The sequence below is a fragment of the Juglans microcarpa x Juglans regia genome, chromosome 1S (genome assembly GCF_004785595.1).
Source record: "Juglans microcarpa x Juglans regia isolate MS1-56 chromosome 1S, Jm3101_v1.0, whole genome shotgun sequence".
NCBI classification, from domain to species: Eukaryota; Viridiplantae; Streptophyta; class Magnoliopsida; order Fagales; family Juglandaceae; genus Juglans; species Juglans microcarpa x Juglans regia.
In genome coordinates, this window is record NC_054595.1 from 21,396,341 (window position 1) to 21,411,450 (window position 15,110).

Consider the following 15,110-nt stretch of genomic DNA (forward strand, 5'->3'; position numbering starts at 1 on the left):
GGTTATATCTTGTATGTCCAAGAATCAAAGAAGAATTAGGGATGCATTTGTATTTGTGCTCTACACATAAAGAAGTATCCCTATATAGTGAATTGAATTTCTTGAACTGTACACATGGGTTTTTCTCATTGTGAGCATGTTTTAGCCTTTTTCTTTCTTTAGTTTTAGTGACCTTGTCCTTCTGCCATGACTTGTAAGTTTCTTTGTTGCTATTTGGATTACTGTTGTCATGTTCAAGTCAAATGATATTCAATGGAAACAGACAGCTCTCAAGGTACTATAATTTGTAGATACGAATTTTAATGTTTTTTGTAAGGACTTTATTTTTGGCATGAGAAAGCTCTCTGAATTAAGCAAGGGAATTGTTGGTGGTTGTAGGGGGAGAGGAAAACATATGTTCTGGTTGGTATTTCTCTTGCATTCGCAGTTCATGTGGTTGGCCTTTACTGGTGGTATCAAAATGATGATCTTTTGTATCCATTAATGATGCTTCCTCCAAAGGCTATACCACCTTTTTGGCATGCTATTTTCATCATCATGGTGAATGGTATGCTTTTCGCTGGCTGTTATTGTGAATTAATGAAATCAATAATATTTTTTTATGATGAGGAATCTCAGAAATTGTGCAAACACAACATGACTTTTACTCTGTTAAACCTTGGACCTGTGTGACTAAGTGGTTTGGACTTTTCGGTTTCAGGTTGGTATCTCTTAACTTTCTCAATTTGTTTAAATATGAAGTTGCTTATATGATTTCATATTTGTCTTTTGTATTGATATTTGCATCTTTTTATTGTTTGTGTTTATGATTTTCTAATATATTTGGTTTATCCAGCAAATTTTACCTATTTGGTTTAAGGTTTGCATTTGCACACTTTGTAAATTTTGTATAAATCTGTAGTTATATCAAATTATCTGTAGTTAAAATGCAAACCTGTAGTTATTTGGACAAATGCAAACCTCAGGTTGGTTTGAGGTTTGCATTTGCCCAAATAGGTAAGACTTGCCTTTGAGATTGAAAGATATGGGCATTATACTAAATTTTATTTCTTTTTTGTCTGGATCAAATTATCGTAGGAAGTCTATCTCTGTTCTTACTGAATTCAGTCATCTTAGGAGATCAATCTCTGGGTTCAGGTTTGTATGGTTCTAATTATTTTGAAATTGATGTTCCAAATAATCCTCCTCCTCTATTAACGTTTGCTTTGTAAAATTAAGAATTATAATTAAAAATGCATAGGCTTAATGTATGTATTAAATTGTGTATGGTTTCTCGTGTGTTTGTTTGCTCATTTCTCATGTCTACATTCAAAAAGGGATTTTGATGGGTGCTGCTCTTGGGTAAGGTTGAAGGTGTGGAAGTGGGGCTTACCTTAGGTTTGGAGAATCAGGAATGAACACTAAAGCTTTCCCGCATGGAGTGTGATTGCTATGTGAAATATATATCAGCAATGTTGGATGGAGGAACTGTACCAGTTGTTTTAAATTTTTGTTTTAGAATTGGCGATTTTAGTCAGTGTATGCTACAAACTGGAGGTCAGTTAGTTGTTATATATATCCATACCCATGTATATATTTATATTTTAGAAAAGTGGCCTAGAAGATTTATGTCTTGGGTGTATGAAGGTCGAGGTTACATTTTTTTTTGGTTTCTTATACAGGTTTTCATTTTTCTTTGGCTTACTCATGCATCTTGAACTGAACTGTTATTGAAATTAAATAATTCTGTGGGATTTCGGATTTTGTGCTGTTTGCATTTCATCTAAAGTTAGTAGTATATATTATGGTCTTTATTCCTGTGGAGATGCAAAGACCAATACATTGTTTTTTTTCGTATAATTTATTTTTTTGTTCTGCCTATGTGAAGTCATTGTTTTTCAAAGCAATGCTTGCTATAGAGAAAGAGTTTGATATTTCCACAAATTTTTTCACAACTAGGGAAACGTGCCTTGCATTTAGACTGTATTAGAAAACTGATCGACTGTAGTAAACTGTATTAGTTTGGTGGTGTGAGGGTTTTCAACAAGCTATTTAATTTTTATTTAACTTGCCTCAGAGAGTTGTTCTTTCCACTGTGGTGAACGTCTGTAAGAAACTTCCCTCTGAATGCTCTTCATCTTTCATGAAAGCTATTCCCATATTGTGCAATCTTCTTCAGTATGAAGATAGGCATGTATTGTGTAGAGTTTTTTTGTTGTCTTTCTTTTTTCTTTTAAATGATTTTGTTGTTGGTTATTATTTAAAGTATTTTGTTGATCTTCCAACTTATTATTAATTTTTAATTTCAAATCTTCAACTTGTTGAATATGTTGCTATCTGCTTGATTACAATAGTGGAGCAAGTAAGTCAATCTTCTGAGTTGCTGGATGAACCTTGTAAGCACAAATTGATTGATCAAGTCATACATCTTATAGACTTGAATTGCCGAACCACTATATCCCACCGTATATATAATGTAGGTTTACTTTACATACTCTTGCTTCTTAACCAGCTTTTCGTATAGAACTGATTTCCGAGAGTGATCTGACTTTTCCATTTTGGTTTGTCAGGGTTTGATTGGGTTACTTGTACAACTTTCTTCTGGTTCAATTGTAGCCATCAGAACTCTATATGAGCTTAAGATAAGCAGCATACTGAAGGATATACTATCTACTTATGACCTCTCACAGAATGTCTTCTCCTCATATGGTGGATGGACATTGTGATCAGGTTTACATCTTTGTCTACACAACTTTATTTTGTTTCTTATGGAAAAAAAAAAGAAAAAAAGAAAAAGAAAGTTGATCGAATCTTTGGACTATTAGTTTTATGAGCATTTGTTGGACGGCCAAATATTGAATGAAAACTTGGCATTGGGTTTTGGCAGTGTGTGATAATGGAAAATATAAATTTGAAGTTTTATACTGTTATGTGTTAATAGATTTTGAACCTACTCTGACACAGCTCAAAAACAAAGGTTTTGCTAACTGTTAATAAGTTGCATGCATAAGCTGTTAAGTGTTGTGCCATATGGTTAATTGGGAAATGTGCTATTCGGAGGATCCCTTAATTATTTGCAATACAATATCTTGTACCATAGTTTTTTTTTTATTTTTTATTTTTAGCAAAAACTATGTCAAAGATTGTAATGATAGATTGCGTTTTGGGTTCATGGATTGTTTTCAACTATGTATGTGACGGCTGAAATTTAATTATGAGCCATATATTGTTTTTTTTTTTTTCCTTATATGTCTTTGTAATGTTGCTTCACCCCTTGCACAAGTAGTTAATTCTGGTGCAAATTTATATGTTTGCTATGGCTGCCTTTCTGTTATCAACAAGTTAGTTTATTTCAGCAAATCTGACATACTTCTTGAATTGCTTAAGAATACCAACATTTCAAGGTGAACCAGGCTATCTTGTGTTTACAGTATTAATCCTGATAATATTTCACTTGAACTGAAGATTTTTTTTTTCTAATTAGCAGTTGTTTGGCCGCAGTGTTCACTCGAAAGGATCAGCATGTGCTCTTAGTAGCTCTACATATTGCTGAGATGATCCTGCAAAAGCTTTCTGATATTTTTCTGAGTTCATTTATCAAGGAAGGTGTCCTTTTTGCTATTGATGCATTGTCATTTAAGTAACTATTACATTTCCTTCTTTCCTTTTATTTGTCTAATTTTTAATTACACTTGTATCAAAGATTGTTTGCCTCGATGGTGTTGGGTTGATCCAATGTTGGTAAAATCGCAAAACCCCAAGGACAAAGCAAAGAGAATTTACAAATATTTGCTTAAAACGCACTTTTGAGTGATCTTAAAGCTCACAAAAGCATACTTTTTTAATTTTTTAATGAAGAAAATAGAAACTATCTATGCATGACCTAGAAAATAAATATTCTAGAGTGTTGATATTGAAAATCATTTGTTGTATGGTACCACATGTTTTCATGTGTTGCTTTGATCCTAATTCAACACAAAAATGTGTTATGCTTTGAACTCGATATAATAGTCCGAAATGGCTTTTTAGATAGATTGATATTTTTCTTGCTTATATTGGCGTAGATGGATTGCTTTTGTAAAAAATCAATTTTTTTTTTTTATTAAAAATCTTGTCTCACCCAACTAGACAAACGTGCTTTGCACGTTGTTCTGACCTTCTGACCTAATATATATATATATATATATATATATATATATATATATATATATATTTAAAGGTTTAGCAACCATTAATATAATGGTTTCTCAACTCAGCCATCAATGGCCCACCATGCAGGTCTGCTTTCTAAATTCCATGCACACCATTCTAGGTAAATGCTCTGTCATATCCTAGATTTTTGTGTCATCGTCATGTCTCTTTTGAGTTTTTCCGGACGAGGTTTCTGTAATTAAATTTTTGTTTATTTTTAAAAAATATTTTATCTTATTTTATTTTATTATTAAAATTTTTTAAAATTTTTATATAAAATAAAATAAATAATTTAATTTTTTAAAAATTTTAAAATAAAAATAATATTAAAAAATATATTCTAACAATATTTTATTTAATTTTTTAATTTTAATTTCAACTCATCTCATTTTATTTTATCTTATCTTATTTCTGAAAATAAACGAAACTTAAGACTAGAGAGAAATTAGCATCAATGGTTTGGATACCCGGCAATGATGTTATCCGATAGTGATTGCACTGAGTTTAAGAACTTCAATAAGTGGCTAGGAGTCTCTCTGTAATTTACCCTTTTTCTTCGTTTAAAAATCCTCTAGGCCCCTTCATTTGTGTTGCTTGGTGGTGTTCATTTAGTTCTTTTACGGTTTTGAGACATGGATGATATCAGGTGGGAGGAAATGAGATATATGACTTGGAAATTTTTTATTTAATATAAATGCTTGAATGTGATGAAGAGTACATGACACGTCAACTGGATAGTAAGAAAACGATTTTTATTTATTTAATCGTGGGTGAGTGCCGGAGTATGGGATACATTGCGGCTTAATTGCCTCCGTTTTCAAAAATAATAGACATAATTGCTTGTTGACTACAGTCTCAAATTTGTCACCTTAATTTGAGAGCCACATGTTTATTAATTTATTTATAAATTTTAAAAAAATTGTACTATAAATAAATTTTAAAAAGACAACAGTAATGTCTTTGCTTCCATTCATATTATTTATACGTGTGTTGATATTTTAATGGTAAATTAAAGATTTTTTTATTTTTTATTTTTTAATATTTATAATAAATATATTTAAAATTTTTATTTATTTAATCGTGGATGAGTGCTTGTACGTTGACTGGCGTATGGGATATATTGCGGCTTAATTGCCTGAATTTTCAAAAATAATAGGCGTAATTGCCTGTTGACTACTGTCTCACTGTCGTCCAACCGATAATAAACTGTCACCTTAATTTGAGAGTCACATGTTCATTTATATATTTATTATTAATTTTTAAAAATGCTTCGTGATGCGTACAGATGACGACAGGAATAATCTGGCATGTACAGATGACGACAGGAAAAAAACAAAACGTAAAACAGCCGAAAAACAAAACGTGTGAAAGTGATCGTTCATGTGGATTAAGCTGGCATCACAGGAATAGGGAAACGCAAGTTTGATTGCTAGCTATGTTTTCTCTAGTAACTATCGGCCTTCTGGGCCGAACATGATTACTAGTATATATGATCTACATGAGTTTATTCCAGAGATATTACAAGAAATTTTTCAACGTTTAAAAACGTTACAAATATTTTTATTAATCGTTATATTTGAATATTTTCAGTAATTTTTAATTCACTGCATCTTTAACAAAATTAAAGTATCTTTTTTATCAATTTCAACGATAAGTAAAAATCGTCACAAAAACTATTATTTCTTGCAATTTTTCTACGTCACAATTGTCTAAAAAATTGACAAAAATAGTCATTCCATTCACTTATTAAATCATTGAGAAAAAATAATTGTAACAATATATCATCGCAAAAGGTGATAAAATCGCCGCAAAAGACTCATTATTTTTTCCAGCGATTAAAAATCTTCGTTGCTATAATATAGTTCTAGCGGTTACAGTAGCCAAAATAGATTATTTCTGGCTATTAAAATTCGTCAGAAAAAGTTATTTTGACCAAAAAAGTATTTCCGGCGATTAAATATCGCCGGAAATGGTTTTCCAAAAAAGAAAAAAAAAATTGCACAAAAACAGAGATGAATCATACCCAAGTTGGATTATCAATGAAAATAAATACTCAAATGAAGATATAAGTTAAAGATTTAGGCATGAAAAAGAAAATAAGAACATTTACACAAGACAGTAACATAAAAAAAAATTATATGGGAAGAAACCATAAAGGAGTGGAGGTAGTGAGGGTGAAAATGTGAATAGCATTCGAATTTAATAAGTGATGTTCAATTATCACTTACGAATATACTGCATATATGACTTTATGCATTGAATAACATCAACTATCACATATACATTGACAAATGAAGTTTCAAATTTAGCTTGCAACAAGTTTACATGTAAATGGTAATGTCATTGAAAATATGACATTACAAAGCTATTAGTCTAGTTTATATATTAAACTTTTTGGCATAGTTACTTAGTATTTAACATCTGATTTTATTTACTTTTCTATTGGGATTATTTGAGTTGTTCCTCAATCTGAATCTCTCTAAGAACTGGTCATAGTGAACTATATGCTTGTCTGAAGGAAGCACAAAAACCCAATAAGCTTACATGCCTTACTTCAGGTTTTAACCCTTTGATTTACAAGATACACACACACACACACAAATAGCTCAATGAAGAGAATGACAAGACCCATTAGCTCCAATTGATTTCTGAACAAGATAGAGAGTAATCAATTACTTGCATAACACACATCCACTAAGGTCAGCTTCTATGTTTTTGACAATTCGGATGCATCTCTTAGTTATTTGTTTGATGGGATCCACTCCAGAAATCCTTCCAGCTGCAACACCTTTTTTTTTAAATGCTCCACATATTTTTCTCTTTAGAACATTTTCTGACAATATGACCAGTACAGTACCACATTCTGCATAAGCCAATAGGTTGGCACATCAAACTCTACCACACCAAACTCAACTTGTGTGTGGGGGTCCACCATTGCACTTATTAATAAAATCTTCTTACTTAAGAAATAAACAAAAATTTTTACAAGAAACACACAATGGGATCACTGAAACAACAAACATATAAGTTCATATGCTTAAGTATATTTGAGCTGAACAGAGGAAGAGAGAAAAATCAATTGCTACTTGTCCTTACCAAATTTATCCTGCAACTTTCTTTTATGATGCTCATTCAGGAACAATGTTTCATCATAAAGAAGCCTTTTCACCTGAGATTTAAAAAGTTTAATAAGAAACATATAACAAAACAAGCCAAATACAATCAAATATGTTCATTCAATCCAAATAAAGGAGAAATTTCTATATGAGATTGTGAGTACAGAACTTGGTTTTCTAATTAGTTTCTTTATGAAATTTTTTTATTAGTTTTCTAATTAAAATGCAATAAATCTAAAATGAAGATAAAATAAAAAGATTAAAGGAAATCCATTTCACCTTGTTAAATAGAATGCCCAACAGAGCAAGTTGAGCAGCTTTATCTACATCAGCATCGTAAAAAATTACAAGGGGTGACTTGCCTTTAATTCAAGTGAAACCACTTTCAAATTGCTTTTTGCTGCAGCCTGCATTATTTCACATCCTATTTTCGTGGAACCAGTGAAACTGACCTAAATAATGAGAACAAGTACTAGATTAATATATATTGAAGATGCAACAGAAGTAATATAGAAGTGGCCCTAGACTTTTCCAAAATATTTAATAATTAAAAAAGATATATCAAAGTAATTAAATACTAAAAAACTACCCCATCAATGTCCATATGAGAGCTAATGGCAGCACCAGCAGTTGGTCCAAATCCCGTGACAACATTTAGAACTCCATTTGGGATACCAGCCTTAACCATTGAGAAAGTAATTACAAAATGTATAAGGAGAAAAAATGAAGAAGAAATAAGGAATATATGGCATATTAGTTACAACCATGCATGCATCGATTGATTCTTCTAAATGGGAACATACCAACTTAGCAAGATGAGCATAGTAAAGAGCTGAAACCGGTGTTTGCTCGGCGGGCTTGATGACCATAGTGCAGCCGGCGGCTAAGGCAGGGCTAACCTCGCTAAATAATATGGTGGTTGGGAAATTCCAGGGAATGATGAGTCCTACGACACCAATTGGCTCACGCAATTTTTAAGCATGAAACTCTCGAGACATTTTCAACACCTCCCCATGAATTTTATCGGCTGCACCCGTATAGTATCGTAGCGTATTTGCTCCCGAAGGAATGTCATGTAACTTAGCTAGACCAAACAATTTCCCAGCATCAATAGCCTCCAAGGCACCTAATTCTTCTACATGTTCATCAATCAAATCTGCAAATTTCATCATAATCCTACCTCTCTCCTAAGATTCATTAAAATAAAAAAAGCCCCAATTATTATTTTTCTTTTCTTTGAACAAATAAAAACAAATTAAAAAGAAAGGTTTACATGATGATAACTGCATGTGACATTCTTACACGTTATGAGCCCGTTATGAGCCCATTATGAGCCCCTCCGTATGTACCTAGCCATTTAACATGGAAAATATTAAGACAAAGGATAAACAGAAGATAAAGTTAAAGGAGTGTTGCGTGAGCAAAGGAGAAATGAGAGGGAGCTTATAGCACAAAACGTAGGAAAAATCTCCAAAACCCACAAACTGTACAAATAAAATTCATTTCACAGAAATTTCATGGGAGTGGAAATTAACTTGAAGTGAATGTGGGTGTGTTTGTGAGAAGCAGAGAAAGAGAAGGGCCTTACCACCGATCGGCAACTCAGAACTCCAACAACGAATACAAACGAGCACCAGCAAACCCACAAGAAATCTGCAGTGGAGAGAGAGAGAGAGAGAGAGTTGGAGAGAAATACCTGTAGGTTTTTGTGAACCGTGCGAAAGACGAAGACAGATTGGGGAGAGAAGAGAGAGCAGCTGGAGGAAAATGAAAAAGGACAAGATGCAGGCAAATTAAATTTTGGCATTTTTTTTGCGGCGCGTTATCATCGCCATAAAAACTCAAACTTTTGCCACAAATATGCGAAGCTCATCCGATGATTAAGAAAATGTTGCAAAATCTCATTTGCGACGACTAAATAAGGTGATCATGAATTTGATAATAATATTGCTGGTTTGAATTTGAGGTTAAAGCTGAGGTTTTGGGACATTTGGTCAACAGGAAGTCTGGGTTAATTGCATCATGCAGACACCAGCTTTTGGAATTTCCCACATTTCCTCTCAGCTGCTAAAGTAAACTCGTTAATTTTGTTTTTAGTTAATGCTGGATTGTGACAAAATTTGTTGGTAGTCACTGATTTCTATTTTATTTTATTTTTTGTATTTTGTTTTATTTTTTTTCTTAATTGTTAAGGAAGTGTTTTTAAATGAGTTTGTAAATTTTTTTAAAAAAATTGTTTAAAAGGATTTTAAAAATACTTGAAAAATTAAAAAAAAAAAAAGTCAAATGACAAGAAATTGAAAAGCAGGTCGCCCGAGCTGGATTTTTTTCTTTTTTTGAAAAAAAAAATCAAATTTGAGTTAAACCGTAAAGAGATTAATAGTCCTAATTAAGACCAGAAAAAAATTTGAGTTAATTAACATGAGCGATGGAACCAACAAGACAAAATCCCTACACTCATCACTTTAAAATTTTCAAGGGGCCGGAAAGAAACAAAATTAAACAAATATATATGCATGGAAAATGCCAGTAGGAGCAGCTGTCGTCTAGCACTATTCTATCAATTTTGCTCTTGCTTTTGTATATGTTTTACCATTTAATTTGTCCCTCATCTAACACTTTTCTGCCAATTTTGCCCTTGCCTCTCGATTTATTTCCCCCTTTAGTCCCTCAGGTCAGTTCGCATTTTTACATTTCTGCCTGCACTTAGTTGTTTGTTTACCGTCTCTATCTCTTATTTGTTTTCTTTTATTCCTGTTTTTACGTTTTTATCCCTATGTTTTATTGGCATATTTACAGATTTACCCTTTTTTTTTTTTTTTTTTTACATTTGCCCTTGGAAGTACAATATTTTCGAAAAAGACCTTTGGTTTGTTTCCAATTTTCCTATTTTTTCCTACTTCCTCTGTATGCCGACTTACTTTTTGGTCTTCTTCTTTGCTATGCTAAGTCCTGCCATTTCACCTATTTACCCAACCATCTATATACACAAGTTTTGGTCTTCTTGAACTTACAGTTTTATCTATTTACCAAAATCATAACATCTTTAAATTTCTGGAAACCTTGTTCTCTGCTTCTCAAGGTTTGCTTTGCCTGGTATGATTTCTTATTTTTCTTATTCTGAGTTAAATTTTTTTAATTGCTTATTACATATATTGCTCACAGAGCACTTAGATGTAAAAAAAAAAAAAAAAAAAATACATACGCTCCTACAAATGTATGAAAAACATTATAAGGCCAAACAAGAACAAAGCCAAACAATAGGAATAATCGAAATTGTTTATTGTTCACCGCTCTTATTTGTTGTTCAATCTTCCATTTGTATCTCCGTTTGTGTTACGTTATAAGGTGCTAACTGTTAACGTAGACAATATTTGAAAAAAAAAAAACAAAGAAAGTAAGAGTAAGATCCTCAAATATGAAACAATACTACCGTGACATGTGGAGAAGAAATAAAATGAAAAGATGTAGTACATGTGTGGATCTAAAGAGATTTGTTAAAATCGGAAGAAAATTCATACTGATAGGAAAAATATCAATATAGATAGAAAGAAAGTAAGCTTTTCAAAACCCGTGAATTACACATATGTTCAGATCACATCCAAACAAATATGGTAAAATATGCTAAAACAAGAGAAAAATATCTATAAAAACAGAAATCAAAAGAGAAGAATAATTTCAAATCTAGAGAAAAGAACAAAGCTAAACAACAAGAACAATCGAAATTATTTGTTGCTCACTGCTGTTATTTTTTCTTTAATCTTCCATTTGTATTTCTGTTACTATCTTACATCAGAGGTTACTAACTGGTAAGATATACAATATCTGAAAAAAGAAAATTAAAAGTGGATGCTCATATATGGAACAATACTCAGTACTGAGGTGGAAAAGAAACAAAATCTTGTGATTTCTTTAACTATTTAAAAAAATTTTACACTGCATGTTGTTCATCTCCCCTAACAATAAGTATAAAAACTGCTTATTCTATTTATTTTGTAACAATTTTATTATACATTATATTTGTCATTCTTTTACTACTTTTAATATATTTGTGATCATTCTAACAGTAACAAAATCATAAAATACATATCTATCAAATTTTTTAAATATTTATTAAAAACAAATTACTAAATTTATTCCTATCTTGTATTTTATAATATTATTAAAAACTCAATTACTAAAAGATAATCATTTCTTTTAACTGTTTCTATTAAATAAGTACGAATCCGCTTGTTAACAGTTTTTGCGTCCATTTTATTTTCATAAATGTCCCTGCTTTTATCGTCGACTCTCTTTTTATTAATATAATTATATATTTTTCAAAAATAGGAAAATATATTTTATTTATAATTTAAATATATCTACATATTCATTAAATCACTTAATGTCTTTAATATATTGCCTGTTCTATTTACTTATACTTCCTAATTTCTTATATTATTAAAAAATTCAAAATAACTATTTACAATTTAAAAAACACATTTATTAAAAGATAATAATCTCTTTCATATTTATATAAATGTAGATGTATTTAAGAAAGATGATTTTATGCTAATTATATAAAAACAATATTTACATTTTTTAGTGTATTTCATTTTAGCTGCTATTAAAACAAATTTTAAAAAATTTACTTGAAAGGCATAATTAACTTTCATACTCTTTCCAATCCATGTAAAATGTTATTAGAAAAATTTTTAAAATACTATTTCCAAATTTATAATATATTTTAGTAAAAATATTAACTGAAATAATTTTTCAAGATATAATTTTCAATGTTACACATGGTTTAATTCCATTCATAAAAAAATTATTATAATTTTATAATCAATTTTTTTAGGTAATATGACAATTGTCCATGAAATGTTAATAAAAAAACTTATTAACAAAATAAATTATAATAAGTTAAGACTATTAATAAGTTAATATAGTCTTATTTAAGAAATAATAATATATTTTTGCAGTTATGTTTTTCTTTATAATATATTGTTTTGCAACAGACCTTCTATACCTATTTCGCTATTCCTCACTCTGGTCATTGTTGATCTGCTCTATTTCTAATGGAGTAATGCTACATGCAGTCGTAAAGTGTGCAAGTGTCATGTAGTTACTTTAAAAAAGAGTGGAGTCCACTATTAAATTTTTTTTTTCATGTAAGTTTCGTATTTATTCATTTTTTCAAAATGATTGCACGGCGTTTGCGCACTTACGACTGCAACTACTTTCATTTCTCTTTCCAATGTCTTTCTATTTGTCCTCTACCTTCAAATATAGTTTCTTATTATTGATATAAATGAATGTCGTTCTATTTATTTTGTAATATTCCGTCTGTTTACTTGTGTGTTATATTTAAGAAAGATATGAACTAATGATTAACAATTGTCACTATTCACTATTTGCTACGTGTGTATTTAGATCTTTAATTCTAAATAATTTATTGCTATATTAATTTGTTTAATGTAACTACTAAATATATTTTGTTAATTACGTTGCAATCTTCGCTTCAAAGGAAAATGTCGCCATACTTTTTGAAGGATAAGGCGTGCCTTGTGTGTATTAGGCACCCACCTTGAAGCCTTACAGATAGAACATTCATTAAGATCAACATTTTCCTTCCAGAACAACAGGCAGTCATTGGAGCATGCATGAATTCTGTGGTAATTGAAACCCAAACCCCACTCCAATGACTTTGACTCCTCACATGACTATGGCAATTCAACATCAGGAAAGGCAGACTGCAACAGATTAAGTAGCATATCAAACGACTTTATTGAACACCCACCGAATGTCTTACTGTGTAACAACTTTACAATGAATGACAGTTTTGAGAATTTTGTACAGCTAGCAAAAAGTGGATGTCGGGCATCCTCTAGTAGCTGGTCAAAAGATGAATTTGAGGAGCGATTTGGTATTGATCCACGAGTTGGCGATGGATTGCCATGATCTTGGGAAACATCAACGAATGTGCCTGCCTGGATGTTATCTAACATATGGTCCATGTCATCAATATATCCGTCAGCATAATCACCAACACTATCGTCGTCATCGTCATTGAAACTCCATGTTTCCTCCTCCTCATGAAATATCCACTGAGTATAATTTGGATTGATCCCTTTAATGAACAAGTGAGTCTCCACATGAAATATAGGCAATAAGAGATTATTATAGCATGAATGACATGGATGCCAAATGCGATCACTTCCCCAGGAATGGTTTCATGCCAGGGTGAGGAAAGTGTTAACCCCCTCGGCATATTTGGGCGAAAGAAGTCCATCGGTTAAGTTCATCTAGGTTTTGTCCATCTAAAAAAGTTGAAATCAGCATATTAGTTAATCGGATAACTTCAATTTAGCTATATGGAAGATGGGTAAAGAATTTTGAGAAAGTGCATTGGTAAGCAAAATAAGCAGGCGAGTCGTAGTTACTTGCCTGTGGAGCATAAGAGAAGATGTTAAAAACGATACTAACCGGGGTTGTCATGAAAATCATTGTGGAGTGACGAAGATAGTGTTGAACAATTTATTGTGTTTATGCCAAGAGTAGTGAAGTGTTGTAGAAAATATATGTCATCCAGTTAAACATAGTCATATATATGTGAACATTGTTGATATATTCTAGATCAAGATGCATATAAAGATTCTAAGTAGATGGTCCACCTACACAAGAGTTGGAAGAATTATGAAAGTTATGGAAGCGTGTAGATGGTAGGCTTGAATATTATCATTACTTATAAGAAAAACAATTATAGCATCTATGAATTATGCAAGCCTCATTTGAGTTGCAGTTGTGAACACAATACTTGGCAAAAATAGGGAGGTTGCGAAAAGGAATGAAAAAGTTCTTGACCTGGATCGTACTTTAATGACATGTTTTTAATGACTCTTGTAGATTAAACGATTTTAAATGCCGTATGTTTTCATGGACGCCTTTTCTCCTCCTTGATCATGAATTTATAATGGCAGGAGGTAACCATAACATCAGACTAGGCTTTAATTTGGAGGAGTTACCGAAGCATGATGTGATAGTGGGGGGAGGGTTTTTCTCTAATAACTATAAGTATGTTGTATTGCTTTACAGCTCTGACGATTTTTAATGTTATGGAATGATCATCCTTTCATGGCATCATGTACTTTTTATGTCGACCTCATGCTCAATATGGAAGGGCTGGTTCTGAGTGTGGATATATGGTATATTAAGGAGGTTCATGAGTACGGTAAAAATTTTATGAAGCTTTAATGCACCTCTTTTGTTACTCATCATCCACTACTAAACTTCTAAAAACAACAATATGCTCATATACTTCAATTTCCAGAAATTCTTTTTGGACCCATAAATGTTTGAGAAGTTGCATTTTGACCCACAGAAAATACCTTGGCTCACAAACTACTAATTAAGCATACTCTAAATAGTGCTGGAATTATAATATGAGTATCACAAAACCAATTTCAAAAAACCCAAAATGCATTTGAAATTTCTAACTTGAGCATGGTTCAACTATATGAGAATTATCATGAAACCATGCTTGAAAACCATACAAACGAAACAACCATGATGCAAACTCTGAAACAAATATTCATGAACAGATTTACACACCATAATACCACGACAGAATGTATTAACTTGAATCAAGCCACAATTACAACAAACCTTATCAATATTGAGAAGAATAATTATGACTCATCTTTGATTATGTGTATGTGTTCCCCTTGTGTATTACAACTTAGCTATACAAAGTAAGACCGAATTAGTTCTCGGTATACATCTGACCAGAAATTAAGAAAACTAAGTTTTAAAACTAAGTCTTTACATAAAAGTAACGTATACATG

The 15,110-nt window shown here is 31.5% G+C and overlaps 1 protein-coding gene across 1 annotated transcript; it reads right to left on the reverse strand.

Moving 5' to 3' along the window:
• Positions 1–7,630: 7,630 nt before the first annotated feature.
• LOC121247410 (aldehyde dehydrogenase family 2 member C4-like) lies at positions 7,631–8,604 on the reverse strand. Its single transcript, XM_041145765.1, has 3 exons — positions 8,090–8,604; positions 7,876–7,965; positions 7,631–7,738 (listed from the first exon to the last, which is right to left on the reverse strand). Exons 1-3 carry the CDS (start codon positions 8,153–8,155, stop codon positions 7,631–7,633), a joined length of 264 nt encoding a protein of 87 aa, XP_041001699.1. The 5' UTR covers positions 8,156–8,604.
• Between the last annotated feature and the right edge of the window lie 6,506 nt (positions 8,605–15,110).